The 15,976-nt window shown below is 34.0% G+C and overlaps 1 protein-coding gene across 4 annotated transcripts in view; it reads left to right on the top strand.

The window, feature by feature from the left end:
- The first annotated feature begins 10,242 nt into the window (after positions 1-10,242).
- The window catches only part of ephb2b (eph receptor B2b), a 174,342-nt gene continuing 168,608 nt past the window's right edge, over positions 10,243-15,976 (top strand). For all 4 annotated transcript variants that reach the window (XM_087800826.1, XM_087800823.1, XM_087800825.1 and 1 more), the window contains exon 1: positions 10,243-10,392. In XM_087800826.1, coding sequence (XP_087656952.1) covers positions 10,341-10,392 — 52 coding nt within the window. In that variant the 5' untranslated portion in view covers positions 10,243-10,340. The remainder of the gene's footprint in view (positions 10,393-15,976) is intronic.

Raw genomic sequence — 15,976 nt, 5'->3', positions numbered from 1 at the left:
TCACACAGAAATGTAAAAAAAAATGATTTGTAGATTAATAAAAATATTAATAATATTACATTTTAAACAAATAATAATAACAATAAAAACAACTATAAGTTTAATTTATAATACTATTTGTGTTATTATTTGAATACGATTCAATATTTAGAAGATTTTGAATCTAAATAATAACGTTAAATACTAATAAATAATGAACCAATAAATAAATAGAGGGAAATAGTGATTTTATTTAATGTAATGACAAGGTTTATTAATTTAATATGAATGAAAAATCATTATTACAATTAAAAAATGCATTTATCAAAGGATTAAAAACAGAAGAAATTAATTTGTTACAAGATTAAAATCACAAAAAACCCCAGAATATTACGAGATTACTTTGTGTACAAGTTTAATTGAGTTTGAATTTGAGTGGCCTTTATACTTGTTCATATTTAGAAGATATATAAAAGTGTTATTTATTTATTAATATTAAGTTAAGAAATTGTAAAATATAAACAATTAAAGAATAATAATAATAAATAAATATCAGCAAACACATTTTCTTCATTTGTCAAATATTATGAAATAGAAAGAAGCATAATTTAAAATAAACTATTAAGTTTAACGTCAAATCAGAGAGTATATTCTAAATCTGCACCTTTGTGATGAAGCATTACATTAAAAAAATAAGTTGATAACGCCTGTGGTTTCACTTGGTTTGGGGTTTAAACACAATAAATACTTTAAACTTTAAAAACGTTTAAATGCTTCTGACCATGAAAGTTGCTCCATCGAGTCATCAAACGGGTTCCATCGATCGCTCAACATGTTTTTGTGAAGCTAAACTCACAGGGCCCAGGATCGTGCCCTGAGGCCGAGAAAAAACCCAACAAAAGCAACAACACACGATCGTTACGAAGCCAAGCGTGTTGGATTATTTCACGTTACAAACCTGCGGAGAAGAAACACATCACAATAAACACGATGTAAATATTTGAACTAAGTTAGCTTTAGCTTTAGCGCCGCAACATCTTCCAGGTCACATGTTTCTATGGCGACAGCGAACACAGGAAAACACTCAGCCTGTATGATTAAATGATCGCGAGGAAGTCGACTCACTTGTTTAGAGTCAAAAGTCGATCTGAGAGGAATCAGGAAAAGCAGGAAATGTTTGTTGCTTTACTTGAAACAGAGACAGGTTTAACGTCTTTTTTTTCAAAATAAAAGACATTTAAAACAGGAATAATTAATAGAAATAGTTGAACGACGGTAACAAATCCCTTGTTGGTTCTATCGTATTCAATCTTAGTTAGATTCTCAAACCCGGGACACGTTCTCCTTTTGATGACACAGAGTTGTCTGACTTCCCTTGTGGTTCTGGATCCAGTGAGTCAGGACATCCCTGGATGAGCTGGTAAGTGCTCAGACCTTTGCATCATTTATAAACACATTTGAAGTTGAAGCCGTATTCTCTTCGTCGTCAACTTTTCAGGACGAAACTTTGTGAGAGTGAAACTTTAAGATCAGCAGTTTTTTCTTGTCTTCTAGCTACAATTTAGACACTCGTATGGCTTCTCACTGCTGCTGCCCCTGTTTCAGATGCAGCGAGGGAAGAATAAATACTTGTAAATCAACTTAAATGTGAACAAAACGACGATGTTTAGAGTCGGTAGGTAAAATGGTTGAAGGTTTGAGTATCGTATTTGACTATAAGTGGCACTTAAAATCCTTTCATTTCCTCAAAGAGCCACATTGTCAATGTATTATTTCTGGTTGAGCTTGCTGACCTCAAACTCATTTTATGTGATACAAGGTCATCAAAAATCTGTCAAAATGTTTTTGGTAATCCATGAAGCCACACCCCGCTTAATGCTCTTCATAATCCGGTGCACTTTATACTCCAAAAAATATGGTACTAATGAATGGCTTCTGCAAAAGACGTTGGTGGTTTTACTTTACGGTACTTAACAAGGGTAGGTTTTATCCATGGTTACCATAGTTACTATCCTGGAGATATTGACAACCATCACTCGATTTAAAAACTTCTAGTTATGATGTATAGTCAACACTAACTTCATCATGAAATGTTTTCCAAACAATGATTTCCCAGTAAAATGAGATCAAATCCAAAGTGAAGAAACACACAAATGCAACCTGAAATGCATGCTGGGACACATCGTGCTACAATTCAAGAATACCATCACCATGGGCTGGTTATCTCACTGAGTACCGCATTTATTGTTGAAGAGGAAGTTGTCGGTTTAAGTCCTAGTTAGGCAACCAGTCCTCGGCAATAGAAGCACTTTTTTAACTGGTCAAAAGCAACAACACAATGACATCTATGTAACAATACTGGCTGAAGTACCCGGAGTTACCCTGGATTTTTACAAGATAAAAAATGTATTTTAAATTAAAAATGCCAATGCTATTTAATTTAGTTTGAAATATTTAAATGTTCCCTTTAATATACTGGAAATTGAATACTTCACATAAGTCCATACATGGTCTTAACCCTTGTGTTATCCTAGGGTCAAGATGACCCGGTCGCCCAAAAAACAAATGTGTTTGAAGTATAAACCTCCCTGGCTTCCATGAATACATATGCAAATGCTGAGGTCGTTTATCTTGACCCAGAGACAACACAAGGGATACCACAAAAACATTTGTTTTTTGGGCCTCCGGGTCATCTTGACCCAGAGACAACCCAAGAGATACTTAAAACACGTTGTTTTTTTCCGGCCTCCGGGTCACCTTGACCCTGGGATAACACAAGAGTTAAAATGGAGCTAACATCATTTTTCAGAGAAAAGAGACAGATTCCCAGAAAGGACGTCCTGACGAAAAGAAGAACTAAAATGTGGGTGAACTTGAGACCTTTAAAAAGCTAGAACTAGCTTAATATTTGAGTTTTAGTTGAGTTCAAAACATTTCTTGGAATGACACAAAAAAATTAGCCTCTCCACTCTATTGATATTATATATTAATAATTAATATATATTAATAAGGGAGTTTTTAGCACACGGCCATTCTCGGCCTTGTAGCACTTGTAGCACGGACAAGGCCAAAAAAAAGGAAAGACAGATCAGTTCATGGTCATTTTGAGTCCAAGAAGATTTCTTTAGCACCTCCTGTAGCACCGTGAGAACAAACTGACTTCATTTATAAATATATAAAAAATTCTCTGAGAATAAATTCTGGAAAATCAAGAATCACATTTTTTTGCAAGGTTTTTATAATCATTTTATTACGACAATATCATAAATCATGTACATTTGTCTTGTTTATTTTGTAATTGTTCATCTTCTCACTGAAAAACGATGCATCTTGTTCAGCCAAGATTTAACCATTTTTGTTAATTTTCTGTCTCTAATTCCACTCAATAAACAATAATTATCATCATAATATTGTTGTATTTTATTTAAATCTGAATGAACATGTGTTTGACTTCCTCATCATCCTCAGCATTACTAGTTTACTAGTTTATAAGAACCTAGTCTAAGCTAACTAACGATGAGCTCTGAGCACAGTAACACACTTAAGTGTATCACTGCGACACCTGACAGGTGAGTGAACTCGATAGCGCCAACAAAAGCGATGACCTGCCGACTTGTTTTAACGTCGTTCTCCAGGCAGCTGATCAGCGTCGTCCGTGCTTGTGACGGCTTTACAGAAGCTTCACCGGCGACTGTGCGGCAGCTCCGGTACAAAACCCGGGAGGAGTCGTTGTCAAAGAGTCTGAGAAGAATCCTGAAGACAGAGGAATCCTCTTAGCGCTAAGATCCTGGCGTGCCCCTCCATCTGTCGCCCCCCCGCCCGGGGTCACGACTCCTAAAGTGAGGAAGAAACTGTCAGAAGAAGAAACACTTTTTTCTTCCTCGTTGATGATCAGCTACCAAGAAAAAGGACTTTAGTGAACATGAATACTTTATAGATGTCGAGCGAAAACCCATTTACAAGTTAGAAAATGTAACTAAAACAAATCACATGTTGTTTTAATGACACTATTAATATTATAAAGTGGCTAAATATTATTACTGTTAAACCAACGTTGACTAGTTTAACTAGTCCAACAACCAAGCGCCAAAGTACAAAAACACAAAACTTAAAAGAACAGAAGAAACATCAACCTATAACCAAGTAAAATAATACAAATGCAAAACACAAAAAAAGATTATTATTGATTTAATTGAATGCGTAACTAAAGTTTTTCTAATTTTATTTACTGAGCCCCTAATCAGGATGATGTGGAAACAGAAGAGAAAACCAGTTTTGGTTTTTGGTTTAAATGTGTATTTTTAGATGTTTAAAAGTAGCAGTATTAGTGCGACAAATATATTTTACTACTTTAAGCAGCAGCAAGATTGATCCTGAAAACTGATAAAAAATAATCAATACCTTATCAATCAATTTGCTTTCATTATGAAGAGAAATGGATATGATGTAAAGAATTACAGAGTCCAAGTCAAAGAAGAGTTAAATGAATGAATGAACCACTACAGACTTGTTGTTAAAAACAAAAATTGAATTATATATTAATTTGTTGTCTATTTATTTTATGAAAGAAATAAATGTAGCTACATTTATTTTAGTTCCAAAAAATCTGAGAATCTATTTTCAGGGTTAAATCGCCCTTTTCTATCCAGACCATAATACACAAGAGCACAAAAGACAAAACTCCAGAAACAAAAGAAAGTACAAGGGCGTGATTGGCTGTAATATCAATCAAGTTATAGCCTTTAAAAGTCGCATCCCTTCTTCGTTTTTGACCAGCATCATTTTTCGGAATTCCGACCAATCGGCCAAAAAACGAAAAGACACGGCCCTTGCATTTTTTTTTAATTTAAAATATTTTTCGAAGTTTTGTATACTAGTTAAGATTAAGTTAATAGAAAGAAAACTTAAAAAACAAGAAAAACCAAAACCAATGGGCAAAACTATCTTAAATAAACATTTCGGACTAAACGATACGAGGAAATATTCTAAACAACAACACAAATCGTAGATATTTGAAAAGCTCAACACACACACACACACACACACACATATTTATCTCCTGTAAATGACTGAACAAAAACAGACCAATGACACAAAATCAGCAAATCCAGAGAGAAATAAACTTCTTCCTGTTGGATTTTCAACCTGAAACAAGTCAATTCATAAAACATTGTTCTTTTGTCGTCCGGTTTCTTTCCTTCCAGAGACTCATGTTACCGTATTTACTCTAGTAGATGAACACACTTGATGAAATGCTACTTAAACCTTCAGAGCAACCTGAGAAATCCAAACCTTAAAACTCTGATTGATGACGGTTATATTTATTCAATGCCTTTAACCCTCGCATGTATTTAATGCTGCCGGTGTTTTATGGCCTTCCAGTAATTTATTATGATGATAAAAACTGTTGTCCTGCGAGCGTTTCTTTCTGTTTAGCTACGACAAAAGCAGGTGCTCGACCATAAAGCAGCCTCTGCTACTGACAAATCCTGATTCAACCCTGACTTTCATTAAAGGTATGAGGTAAACCTACACGGTGGGAAGATGGAGGGAGTAAGAGGTCGTGTTTTTCCTGCGTACGATCGGGTTTCCGTCGTACTTAATGAATATTTCCTTCTTTTAAAAACACACCAATACATGTGTTTTTCTTTGAGCCGCTTCCCTCACGGATGTGTCCGAAGCTTGATCGAACACCATCGATAAAACACTTTTGATCAGGGGAGAAGTTCATTTTGTTCCATTATAGTGTTGCTAAATAAACAGACTGATGTACAGGGACTGAGATAAGATAGAAGTATAACTGTTAATAACAGTTTAGTGGGTTAAAAAATGAAGAAATGTTAGTAATAATTGTTTTATAGCCATACAAACATAGTCGTTGTGTCTATAGTAGAAGTAATCACTTGAGTTCAGTTTAAAAGGACAATGTGAAGTAAAGCTATAAAATGAATAAATAAATAAAGCTGAATGAATTTTCAAAACAGTAACAAGAGGAGAATGAAACTTATAATAAAAAAGATCAAATATAATAAAATATTTACTTAAAAAATGTAATTAAAGAAAATTAAAATGATCAAAATAGTGAAATTTAAAATATTATTAAATACAAATAATTTCTGGATGAGAGCTTAAAACATTTTGTAATTGTATTTAATTATTTAATCCAAAACAAAAATAAAAGCTCTATGGCAATGAAACGATGACATTAGGAATATATTAAATAAATTCACTGCACATTTTTATATATTTTATTTAATTAAATATTTCTTTATGAGCGTGTGTTATTTAAATATTTTAAATAATGAATTATGTTTTGAGTAATAATCTATCATGAAAAATCTATCATGTTTTAATTAATCAAAGACGCTGTAATATTTATGATGTTATAATGTTTAAATATTTATGTGTGTGTGTAAAAATTGTTATGTTAATATCATTATTTAAATCGATATTTAAAATTATTATTTCGAAGTGCAGAAATAAATCAATTAATCCGTTATATTTTATATAAACGAATTGTTGCAAGAATTGAGATTCTTCCAAAAATAAAAACGTTAAAATGCAAATACTAAAGTAGTGAAATCAAGCGTGTCTCTGTGTAAAGTGGGTCATGATTACAACTTTAAAAGCCTTAAGGCATCATTTTGAGAAGGAACTTAAAAAAAAAAAAAGAACTAAAACGAGTGAGTGAACAAGAAGCACATGAAACATGCACATGTGACCCAGCGGTGACCCCGCAGACAAGAGGCTGATCTGGGTCGAGTTGGAAGAAGATTTAGCATCTTCAATAAAACCTCATTTAAGAAGGAAAGTCGATGCTAAATACTCGAGGATTTAAAGGTAATATCTGAGATTAAAGAGTTTACTTTCAATAATGATAATTAAGGAACTTTAAAAACATCTGCAATTCGCTTGTTTTACTTGTGGATTACATTTTTTCAAGTCTAAAAAAACGTCTGTTTAAAAAGTAACTGATTCACGATCGACGTTTAAAACGTATTAAATAACAAGTTAAAGTGAAACAGTTCCACACATGGAATCCAGGTGGCAGTGTTGACGCAGTGACGCGACGAGAGCGACACAAAAACACGTTGTTCCAATTTTTAAAACATCACAAATAAAAACAACTTAATTCTACGATTGTTTATTCACTTCACTCCATTCAACAAACCTGTATTTTTAAATAAACTATTTTGCTATTTATTGTCATACAATTAAAGCTATTTTTTATTACCGTAATTGAAAGTGTAGCTTCAACAAAATACATTTTCATTATTTGTCCGCCCGGGGTCACGTGATTTAAACCTTAATATCACGCAAATGTAATTTTCATATATTTTGCAGATATAACCGTCGGTACATAATATATTCTAAATTAATTATCAATGTATATATTTCCAAGTAGCCTGGGAAAACATGTGAGCACATCATCTCAAAAAGGACCTTTAGAAATAAATTATTTAATCAAATTAAAAATACAATTTATTCGATCGTATATCATTTATTCCATTCATTTCAAGATATATTTTGAGCATTAATGCAAATATTATAAATGAAAGCAACTTATAATTTATATAATTTAGCCTTAAAGTCAGTTATAAATAAAGTTTCATTTAAAATATAATTGGTTGATATAAGATGATTTAAACTTGTATTAATCATCCTTTTTAAAATGTGAAGCAAATAAATGACAATTATATATATGTCTAATATATATGTATAATATGATAAATCACTGTATTGAATCTATATGATTATATGATAAATGAGTACAATGTAAGCAGAGGCAGCTCAACATCCTCGCCTCAGCTTGTTTTTCTTGACTCGACACACACACACACACACTCACACACACACACACTGAAGTGATTAGAGGACGAGACGTTTGTTCTCCCAGTGAGTCGACGTTTACTTCCATGTGTGTTGTCATCACCTGAACATGATCTGGGCTCAGTCCGGGCCACTGACCCGGAATCAATAGACTCAATGCCGGGCGTCGAACCGCTCATGACGTCGCGTTGAATGATTGAGGATTAAAAAGAGCAAAATTGATTGTTTTAAAATTGTCTCTCACGTTATATATAACTCTCCTCAGATTAGAGATTATTTAACTCAATCTGTGATTATGTGTCGTTAACTTTTTTAAAATGTAAACATATTATTTTTAATTTGTATTCCATAACAAATGAAATAAACTATACAATTACCTGATTCCATTTTTAAATGCATTAGAAAAATGAAGGAATAAATAATAGAGACATATTCATGACAACTACACCGGTATTATTGTAACTGTAATTAAATAAAATAAATAATAATTATACATTATTATATTATATTATTATAACTAGTTTATTTTTATATTCAGTTGTATGTCATTGTCCTAAAATGTATTTATGAGCTTTGTGATTTAATGGATGTCTCTCTTGCAAAACGTATATCTATGCATATAAAATACATGTGTGAATGTGTGTGTGTGTGTTTCATCGTAAATGTGTTTCTTTTCAAATAGATTTTACTGGTGAGAAATCAACATATATAATAAGTGATAAAATGATTGTTGTCTATATAATAAATTCATGATTCTAGTGCTTATCATGTTCGCAAAATATTTATTTTATATGGTTTCTAAAGCTGAACTAAATAAATTGTGTATTTTCATTTCCTTCCACCTTAACATCTCTTCAATACGTATCAAAACCCAATGTTTCAAAAACCAGCACCTGAATTGAATCCTGATGCCACGGTTCAACTTTAAATCAGAGCAAACACAAGCTCGATTTTTATTCATTTAACAAGATTAATGGTGACGTGTTTGATGTTCTGTGGCAATTTGAGCCGGGCCTGCATCCACTGATTATAGCTTTATGATGATTCATGTCGTGGAGGAGAGGCTGTACCTCACAGCGGCTCTGGGATGGAAACGGCTGTCGGGCGTTCAAATAATTGACACACTGGCCTTTCCAGTCACGGGGACTCGTGCGATGTGAAAGTTCATCGCTCGCCGTGACCCGGAATCAATCATCACCTTCTCTGAAACACATCCTGACTGACATGAGACCTCGCATCACGGGCCCGATGGAAACACTGTGGGAAAAGTCCATTTTGATTGACAGATTGTCAGACTTAAAGTAAGACGGGATATTTAGAACTAATGGAATTATTTAGCAACACAGTTAAGAGTTATTACCAGCAACCGCTGTGGTTATTATTGGAAAGTATTATAATTTTTTTCTACTCATTTAAAAAGTTTAAATACAATTTCAGTCACATCAGCATCTTCAGATTCACACATGAGCAGTGTTTATGGAATTAATAGAATATGTTTATACAGTCCTTGCTATAACACATTTGTTATCTTGGCTGATGCCAACTGGCTCCACTAGACAATAAAGGTTTAAAGTGTTAAATACTTAAATGTTGATTCAACACCAAGAAACATAAATGGATGGTTTACAATATATACTGTTTATAATTAGACATTATTTAAATAAATAAAAATATACAACCACCTCGTGCACATGACACTTTCAAAATAAATGTCTACATTTATTCTGTTAACATTGAGCAAATGTGTAATTTTATTCAATTATAATGGTTAAATAAACAACAATTACATGACAAACGTGTGTATAAACAAACACACAGCTAATGTATTATTAATCTTTTAGGTATACACTCTAAATATATTATCGGTATATAGTTATTATTAACTTTTTGTATGTAAATTTAGACCTAAAAATAAGATACATTTTAAAATACAAGATATATAAACAAAACTCTCGAGTGTAGAAACTTACTTTTTTTTTTTGCAGTTCGTCACCTGTTGTTCGGAAAAGTTGTTCCACAAACGGTTGGAGCAGGTGAAATATATTCCAGCGGTGACGATGTTGAGATGGAGTCGCTGAATGTTTTATAAATGAAGCGAACTTTCTCCAAACACGTTAATTATCTGTAGGTGAGGCTGGACCGCGCCGAGATTGGCAGATGGAAGAGTCCAAACGGAGCCGCGGGGGCGGATCGTTACAGTGGACGTCGTTAATAGTTTGCTCGTTTCACATTTGAGGATTCATTACAGGCTAATTTAAGTTAAATACGAATTTAAGATGTATTTCAGTGGGTATTAGTTGAATGGATTCGATTTAGTCGTAACGATTACTCACACACGAGAAGCGTCGCTCCCCTGCGTCTGTGCGCGTTTGGTGTGGTCCAAACGTGGTTCAGATTTGACTTGGTATTCGCGACTATCAGCGCTCGCTCCGCCGGAGGTGAAGGACCGTCTGTCCCCGCGCTTGCGACCGCTGTCAATGGCTCCCGGGACGTGTTTTATGTGAATGTCTGGACCCGCCAAGTGACCGATAATGGATATTCTATGGATATTATGGACCATACCGGCCGTAATAGCTGTCGAAGGTAAGAGAAATGTGTCATTTTTTTGTTTTTATCCGCCGGCTTTCTTACAAAAAGCGCTCGCGCGTGGCTAAAGCTGCTAGCTTAAAATAAAAAAGCAGCTCAGTTTTAATGAAATATAAGATTTTTGGTGAGAATTCTACCTTTCATTGTGCGAGTGAAACAAGAGGCGGAAGGATGCTGCTGCTGCACAAAAGCGTGCTCGCGTCCTCGCAGGTATGCGGCTCTTCTGCGTATAAAAGAGCGTAAAAAGTGACGCAAAATTCGGCGAGAATCGCAAAGTAATTGCTAACTCGAGTGGAATTGTGGGTAAAATCAGGTGCGAGGCGCATCTGTCGAACGATCATTAAATTAATTAATAAAGAAAATAAACATTTAATTGATATTAAGTCGGGATTTTATTGCGTATAATTTATAATATTGTTTGTTTTAATAACAGCAAATTCAGACTTAAATTTATTCTTATGTATACGTAGCGTACTGGTAAAAAAAATGAAATTTAAAAATGGTAAAATACAAATACTTTAACCTATAAACTACTTTAAATGAATTTTTTTTGCTTGTAAACAAAGACAACAATTCACTATTTAAAATACATAACTCAATAATTTACTATAATAAAGCGAATAAAACTGTTAATAACCTCATAACAATATGTATCTGATTCAATAAATAAACTTGTGTTATATTTATCTATGTTAAATGTATTTTTTAATATAAAATATTTAAGGATGGAAAAACTTCAGATTTGTAGGTTAATACAAATGTATATATTGTAAACAAAACAGAAAAAAATAATCCAGATCAACTGTTAAAAGCGTCACAGCTATGATTTTGAGTTTTCTATTAATCTTTGTACATTTATTTATATTTTGAAAGTCCACACTCTTTTACTATTATTAATTTTAAACTTCAAAGCTGGGAATATTAAATCTTAATAATAAAATATTTGATCAAGCGAATACACTTGTATTTTGTATATAATAATCATATTTTATTTAACTGCTGTAAGTTAAATTATGAATCAGATTGATATTGTTTAAGCTCAAATACATTATCCTACGATGATAAAACTCATGATGACGGACAGAATTCCTGCTCATTTTCCCTCCATTTCGTCGCAAAAAAACTCAAAAAGACAATTCTTAGAAGTAAACACAGACCTCGTCCGTACTTGGAAAGCTTAAACGCTGAAATGCCGACATGGCAGTCGCGTCGCTGTCGATCCCCAACTGTGGAACGTATTTGGAATCTGAGATTCCATCACACGGAAATATGTCATGTTATTTTTCACATGGTTCAGACGTTGCATTGTTCTGTCGATTTAATATTTTGAGTTGCTACTGAAGTTTTACCATTTAACCAAATAGAGGTTTGTTGTTTTTGTGTTTTTGAAGCCGCCATCACTGCTAACCCCCCCCCCCCCCCACCCCCCAACCCCTCCTCCTTTCATTTTATCCTTTGAATCACCCTACTCGAACGACCAATGAAAAAGCAGCGTTGGCTTACGTACGATGGAAGTAACGGGTTGAAAAAGAGGTCACAACAGCTTTAATCAAACAAACGAAGAAGAAAAAAACAGACCCATGATGCATCAGTCACGACACGTAAATAACTGAAAACGGAGTTTGACGGCGGATCATCTCGAGTGTTTTTCAAGCTGCTTGAGTTTCTAGTCGGAGGAAAAGGTCAAATGTCACTTGGAGACTTGACTTTTTTTTTTAAATGTGTTCATTATTTTTTTTTTACGGTGTCATGTTTTTAGATATTAGATATTATTATTATATATATATATTTTAATTTCCCTCGGTCCTTCATCTCCCCCCCACACACTCTTATAATCAGTCTAACCATGTGGGAAAACTATAGACGTTGTTCATCAACGCTGACATTCAACCATCTTTCAAAGGCACTTAATGTATCCCCTCTGAATGTTAAACCACTTTAAATTGTTGATTGGTGTTAATGGGAGCTTGCGATTGATGCCGGATTCTTTTTGGGAAAGTTCACATGTCTGGTTCTTCGTCCTGTGCGATGAATGTGGAACATTTAATGAAGCCTTATTTAAATTTTTTAATTGTGAAGATATATATTTTTTTACTTAAAATGTTACGTGAATGTAATTTTTGACTTGTGTTTATCGTTTTAATTCCCCATTAAAATTATCTTAAACACAGGTTATTTCCTTTAAATATAATTTTTTTTTTTAAATGAAGTACTTGAAAGGTAATTTCTATGTTGTCCTATAGCTCAAGAAAGATTACGTGACATTAATTCTCATGAGTTGACAAGCGTATGAACTCGCTACTTAAGCTGAGTGAATGTTTTGTTAGATCCGCCTTCCGTAATAAAAGAATTTATGTGCTCATTGAGAGGATGAAATTCACTGCTACGATCACTTTGCCTCCGTTGTTGTTTTGGCATTAGGGTTTGTGGTTTTATTTTAATTTTCGGGGCAGGACCATGTTGCTACGATACAGTAATTGTCTGCTCAAGATGCGAATTGTTGTTGTTGTTGTTGTGGGTCTACAACGGGATGATAGATGACTGTGATGCATTTTTTTTCTCCTCCGTCTTTCTGTTTGAAGTAAGTATGGGACAGAAAACCACAATGGCCGGCTGGCGAAGTGCAGTCGAGTGAGATCACGGCGAGATGTTTTCAAAAGACGTCGTCCACATTTAATGGCGTTTTAATGTGCGGCTCATTGCAAGACTAAAGTCAACAAATGGGGATAAAGTTGCGGCGAGAAAACAACTTTTATCACGATATAATGTATACCTGTTAAATAATATGTTTGAGTATAACTAGTATAAGCAATAATGGTAAATAAAAGGACAAATATTTTACTTTTTTTTTTTCTTAGATTTTATTTCAATCCATTTAATCTTGTGTAGTTTTGTCCAGTCTTGTGTGTAAACCGCAAATAAATAAGATGGACCTTAAATACATTTTGGTATAGTTATTTAATTCAAATGAAAACAAAATGCATAAACGTTTTACTTGCCGTATTTTTTTTAATATATATTATTTTTAGTATCTTTCAAAGTATTTCCATTAGATACTTAAATGTCCACATAGAACTTTAAGAAATGTTTTTTCTTCCTAATCAACCTTTTACTTTATGAGTTCCAGCAAGTTTATTTTTCTTAAATTCTAAATTCAAATATATATATATATTTTAATTCTTGGACGGTTATGTCTTTAAATAGTACATAAAGGGGAACTTTTTTATTATTATTTTTTTAATTTTGTTGGTGCTTGTCTTTGGGAAAATTCAAAAGAATTCGACCTTCAAAAACTTTGATTTATTAATTCATTTTGAAAGACCCCGGGTTGTGTTTGGGAAAGATCGATCCGAGCGCAAATCTAGCTGTTTTCGTCCAACTATAGTGGTTGACTAGTGAGTAAGTGTAACGTGGAACTGGGTGCAGTCACAAAAGATCAACCTAATCAGGCCCCAAAACGGGATTAGATAAAGGTAAAACGAGCAAGCGTATACAATGCCAGTGTTTTCTCAGTCCACCCAATGAGCAGATGCAGGGAGCCGGGGTCTGCACGCCAACCGCCACAGTAAGCTTTCACAAAGAATCTGTCTCTATTCAACCCTAATCCATGCTACAGTGGGTTCGGGCATTGTCACTTTGCATGCAAAATTTCAATTAGTGCTGGTACCAGTTGTTTCACTAGGAAAGAGAGGGGGGGGTTTCGCATTTCCGAAGACATCTATGACTACCTTTAGGGTGAGATTAAGTCAGGAGTACCGGCAGCTTTGCCTTAAATCTCTATGTTGAACACTCGGTAGTTGCTAATGTGTCCCCATAAGTAATACTGCTGGTGATTCACCTGGATTTGGATGTGGTGTCTTCTACGTTAACGGTCCAAACTGTAGGCTGAATTAATCCTATTTAACTTTCCCTAATTGGGTTTATTTGCTCATGATATATTAGTAGTCCCTATAAGTGTTTGCACCAGTGACAAAAACTCATAGTTATCTCAAATGTTTTGGTAAAACAGTTTGAAGAGTGCAAATAAAGGCCTTTATAAAAGTACCTGGAATAGAAGTAGACGTTCCTGTTTAATAATGTTGTGGACGTCGGATGTTTCACAGCTTTAAATAAATAAAAAGGGAATAATCGGAATTATATGGGAGGCAAGAACATTCAAGAATCTTTATTGTGATACAGCATTCGAAAAACCTGACATTAAAACACTTCACAATACACATATATAAAGTGACGAGCAGAGCATAAGTGCAACTCTTTTTCTGAAGCTGTTGGTGGCGCAATTCCTGCGTACAAAATAGAATCTTCACCTCCGCATACAGCTCGGCTTGTTCAGTTCCAAGCAATCTTTTTATTTCATCAATGACTATTCTGGAAATACAAGTTTTGCACACCTGTATTCGGAGGTTACTAGATAACATTTTGCAAGTTTTGTATCAAGTAACTCTCCCTAAAAATAAGTTTCTAACCGATGCTTTCCTAGTTTTACAACTAACTGTCTGGAAACCTCATCAATGAACAGTAGAACAGATTGTTCAGACAGCAAGTCTATTGATGAAAAGCAAAATGGATTTTAACACAATTCTACTTATAAATCTTTTACAAAATAAAGCATGAACTCTGACTCTTGACCATTTTATCAAACATGATCGTATTTTTTCAACATATCTGTTCAAATGCTGTTTTTTTTGTTTTTTTTACAATATACCACCATCAATACAGACTCTTTCAAATATTTTTCTGTTCCAGCCAACGCAGACATACGCCCCCCCGCCCCCTCGCTTCTGTCTCACTCAAACAAATTTCTACTGGACCTGACACCGGTAGCGCCGATGGCGACCGTGTGATTGACAGGCGAAGGTCTTAGCAGAACATTCATAAACAAAATAGTTGATGTGGTTCTTTCAGTTGAAGTTGAGTTGAGTGCTGATATGTTAAAAAATTGCATCTGGAGGTATTTTACTATGGATGAAATTGAAATAAGGAAAAAAAAATAATTGTTAAAATAGTGTAGATGAAACGAAATGGAATAATATTGCATAAAAAAAGATTTTAGTAGCATTTTTAATTATTTTCTTATATGGCCTATAGGTCGTCAATAATTTTATAATACTAAATACCAAAATGAAAACCTCATGCCATTATGAAAGGGGGAAAAAAAGAAGGTTTTAAACCTTCATTTAGTCCTTGACAAGATTTTCATGTTTTTTTTGTGTCCAGTTGAAGGGCTGTTCGGATCTACACCCTCAGGTCTACTTCTTATTTTAGTCAAGTGCCCTTCTGTTCTCTTTCGTGCAATACATGGCAAAGTAAAGCTGGAGTGCGTAAGGATCGGCTTACCGTTCAGACTCTAAGCACCACACTGGGTAGTGCCACAATATAGATTTAAAATAAAAACACAGACCTACTGAATGACAAGTCCAGTGGCCAAACCAAACATGCGGCAAAACATCCAGCAGGAGTTCCAGAGGTCCCGCAATAAAAAACCCTGTGTTTTCTCACATGCATTTATTTTAAACGAAGTCCCCTCCGTGTTTGTCTTTGTGAGGATATTTTATTTTTTGAGAAAACAAATAGGTGTTGA

The sequence above is a fragment of the Callionymus lyra genome, chromosome 10, assembly GCF_982586985.1.
Source record: "Callionymus lyra chromosome 10, fCalLyr1.hap1.1, whole genome shotgun sequence".
NCBI lineage: Eukaryota > Metazoa > Chordata > Actinopteri > Syngnathiformes > Callionymidae > Callionymus > Callionymus lyra.
The sequence above is the reverse complement of the archived record's forward strand: the minus strand, read 5'-3'. Positions and strand labels throughout refer to the sequence as shown.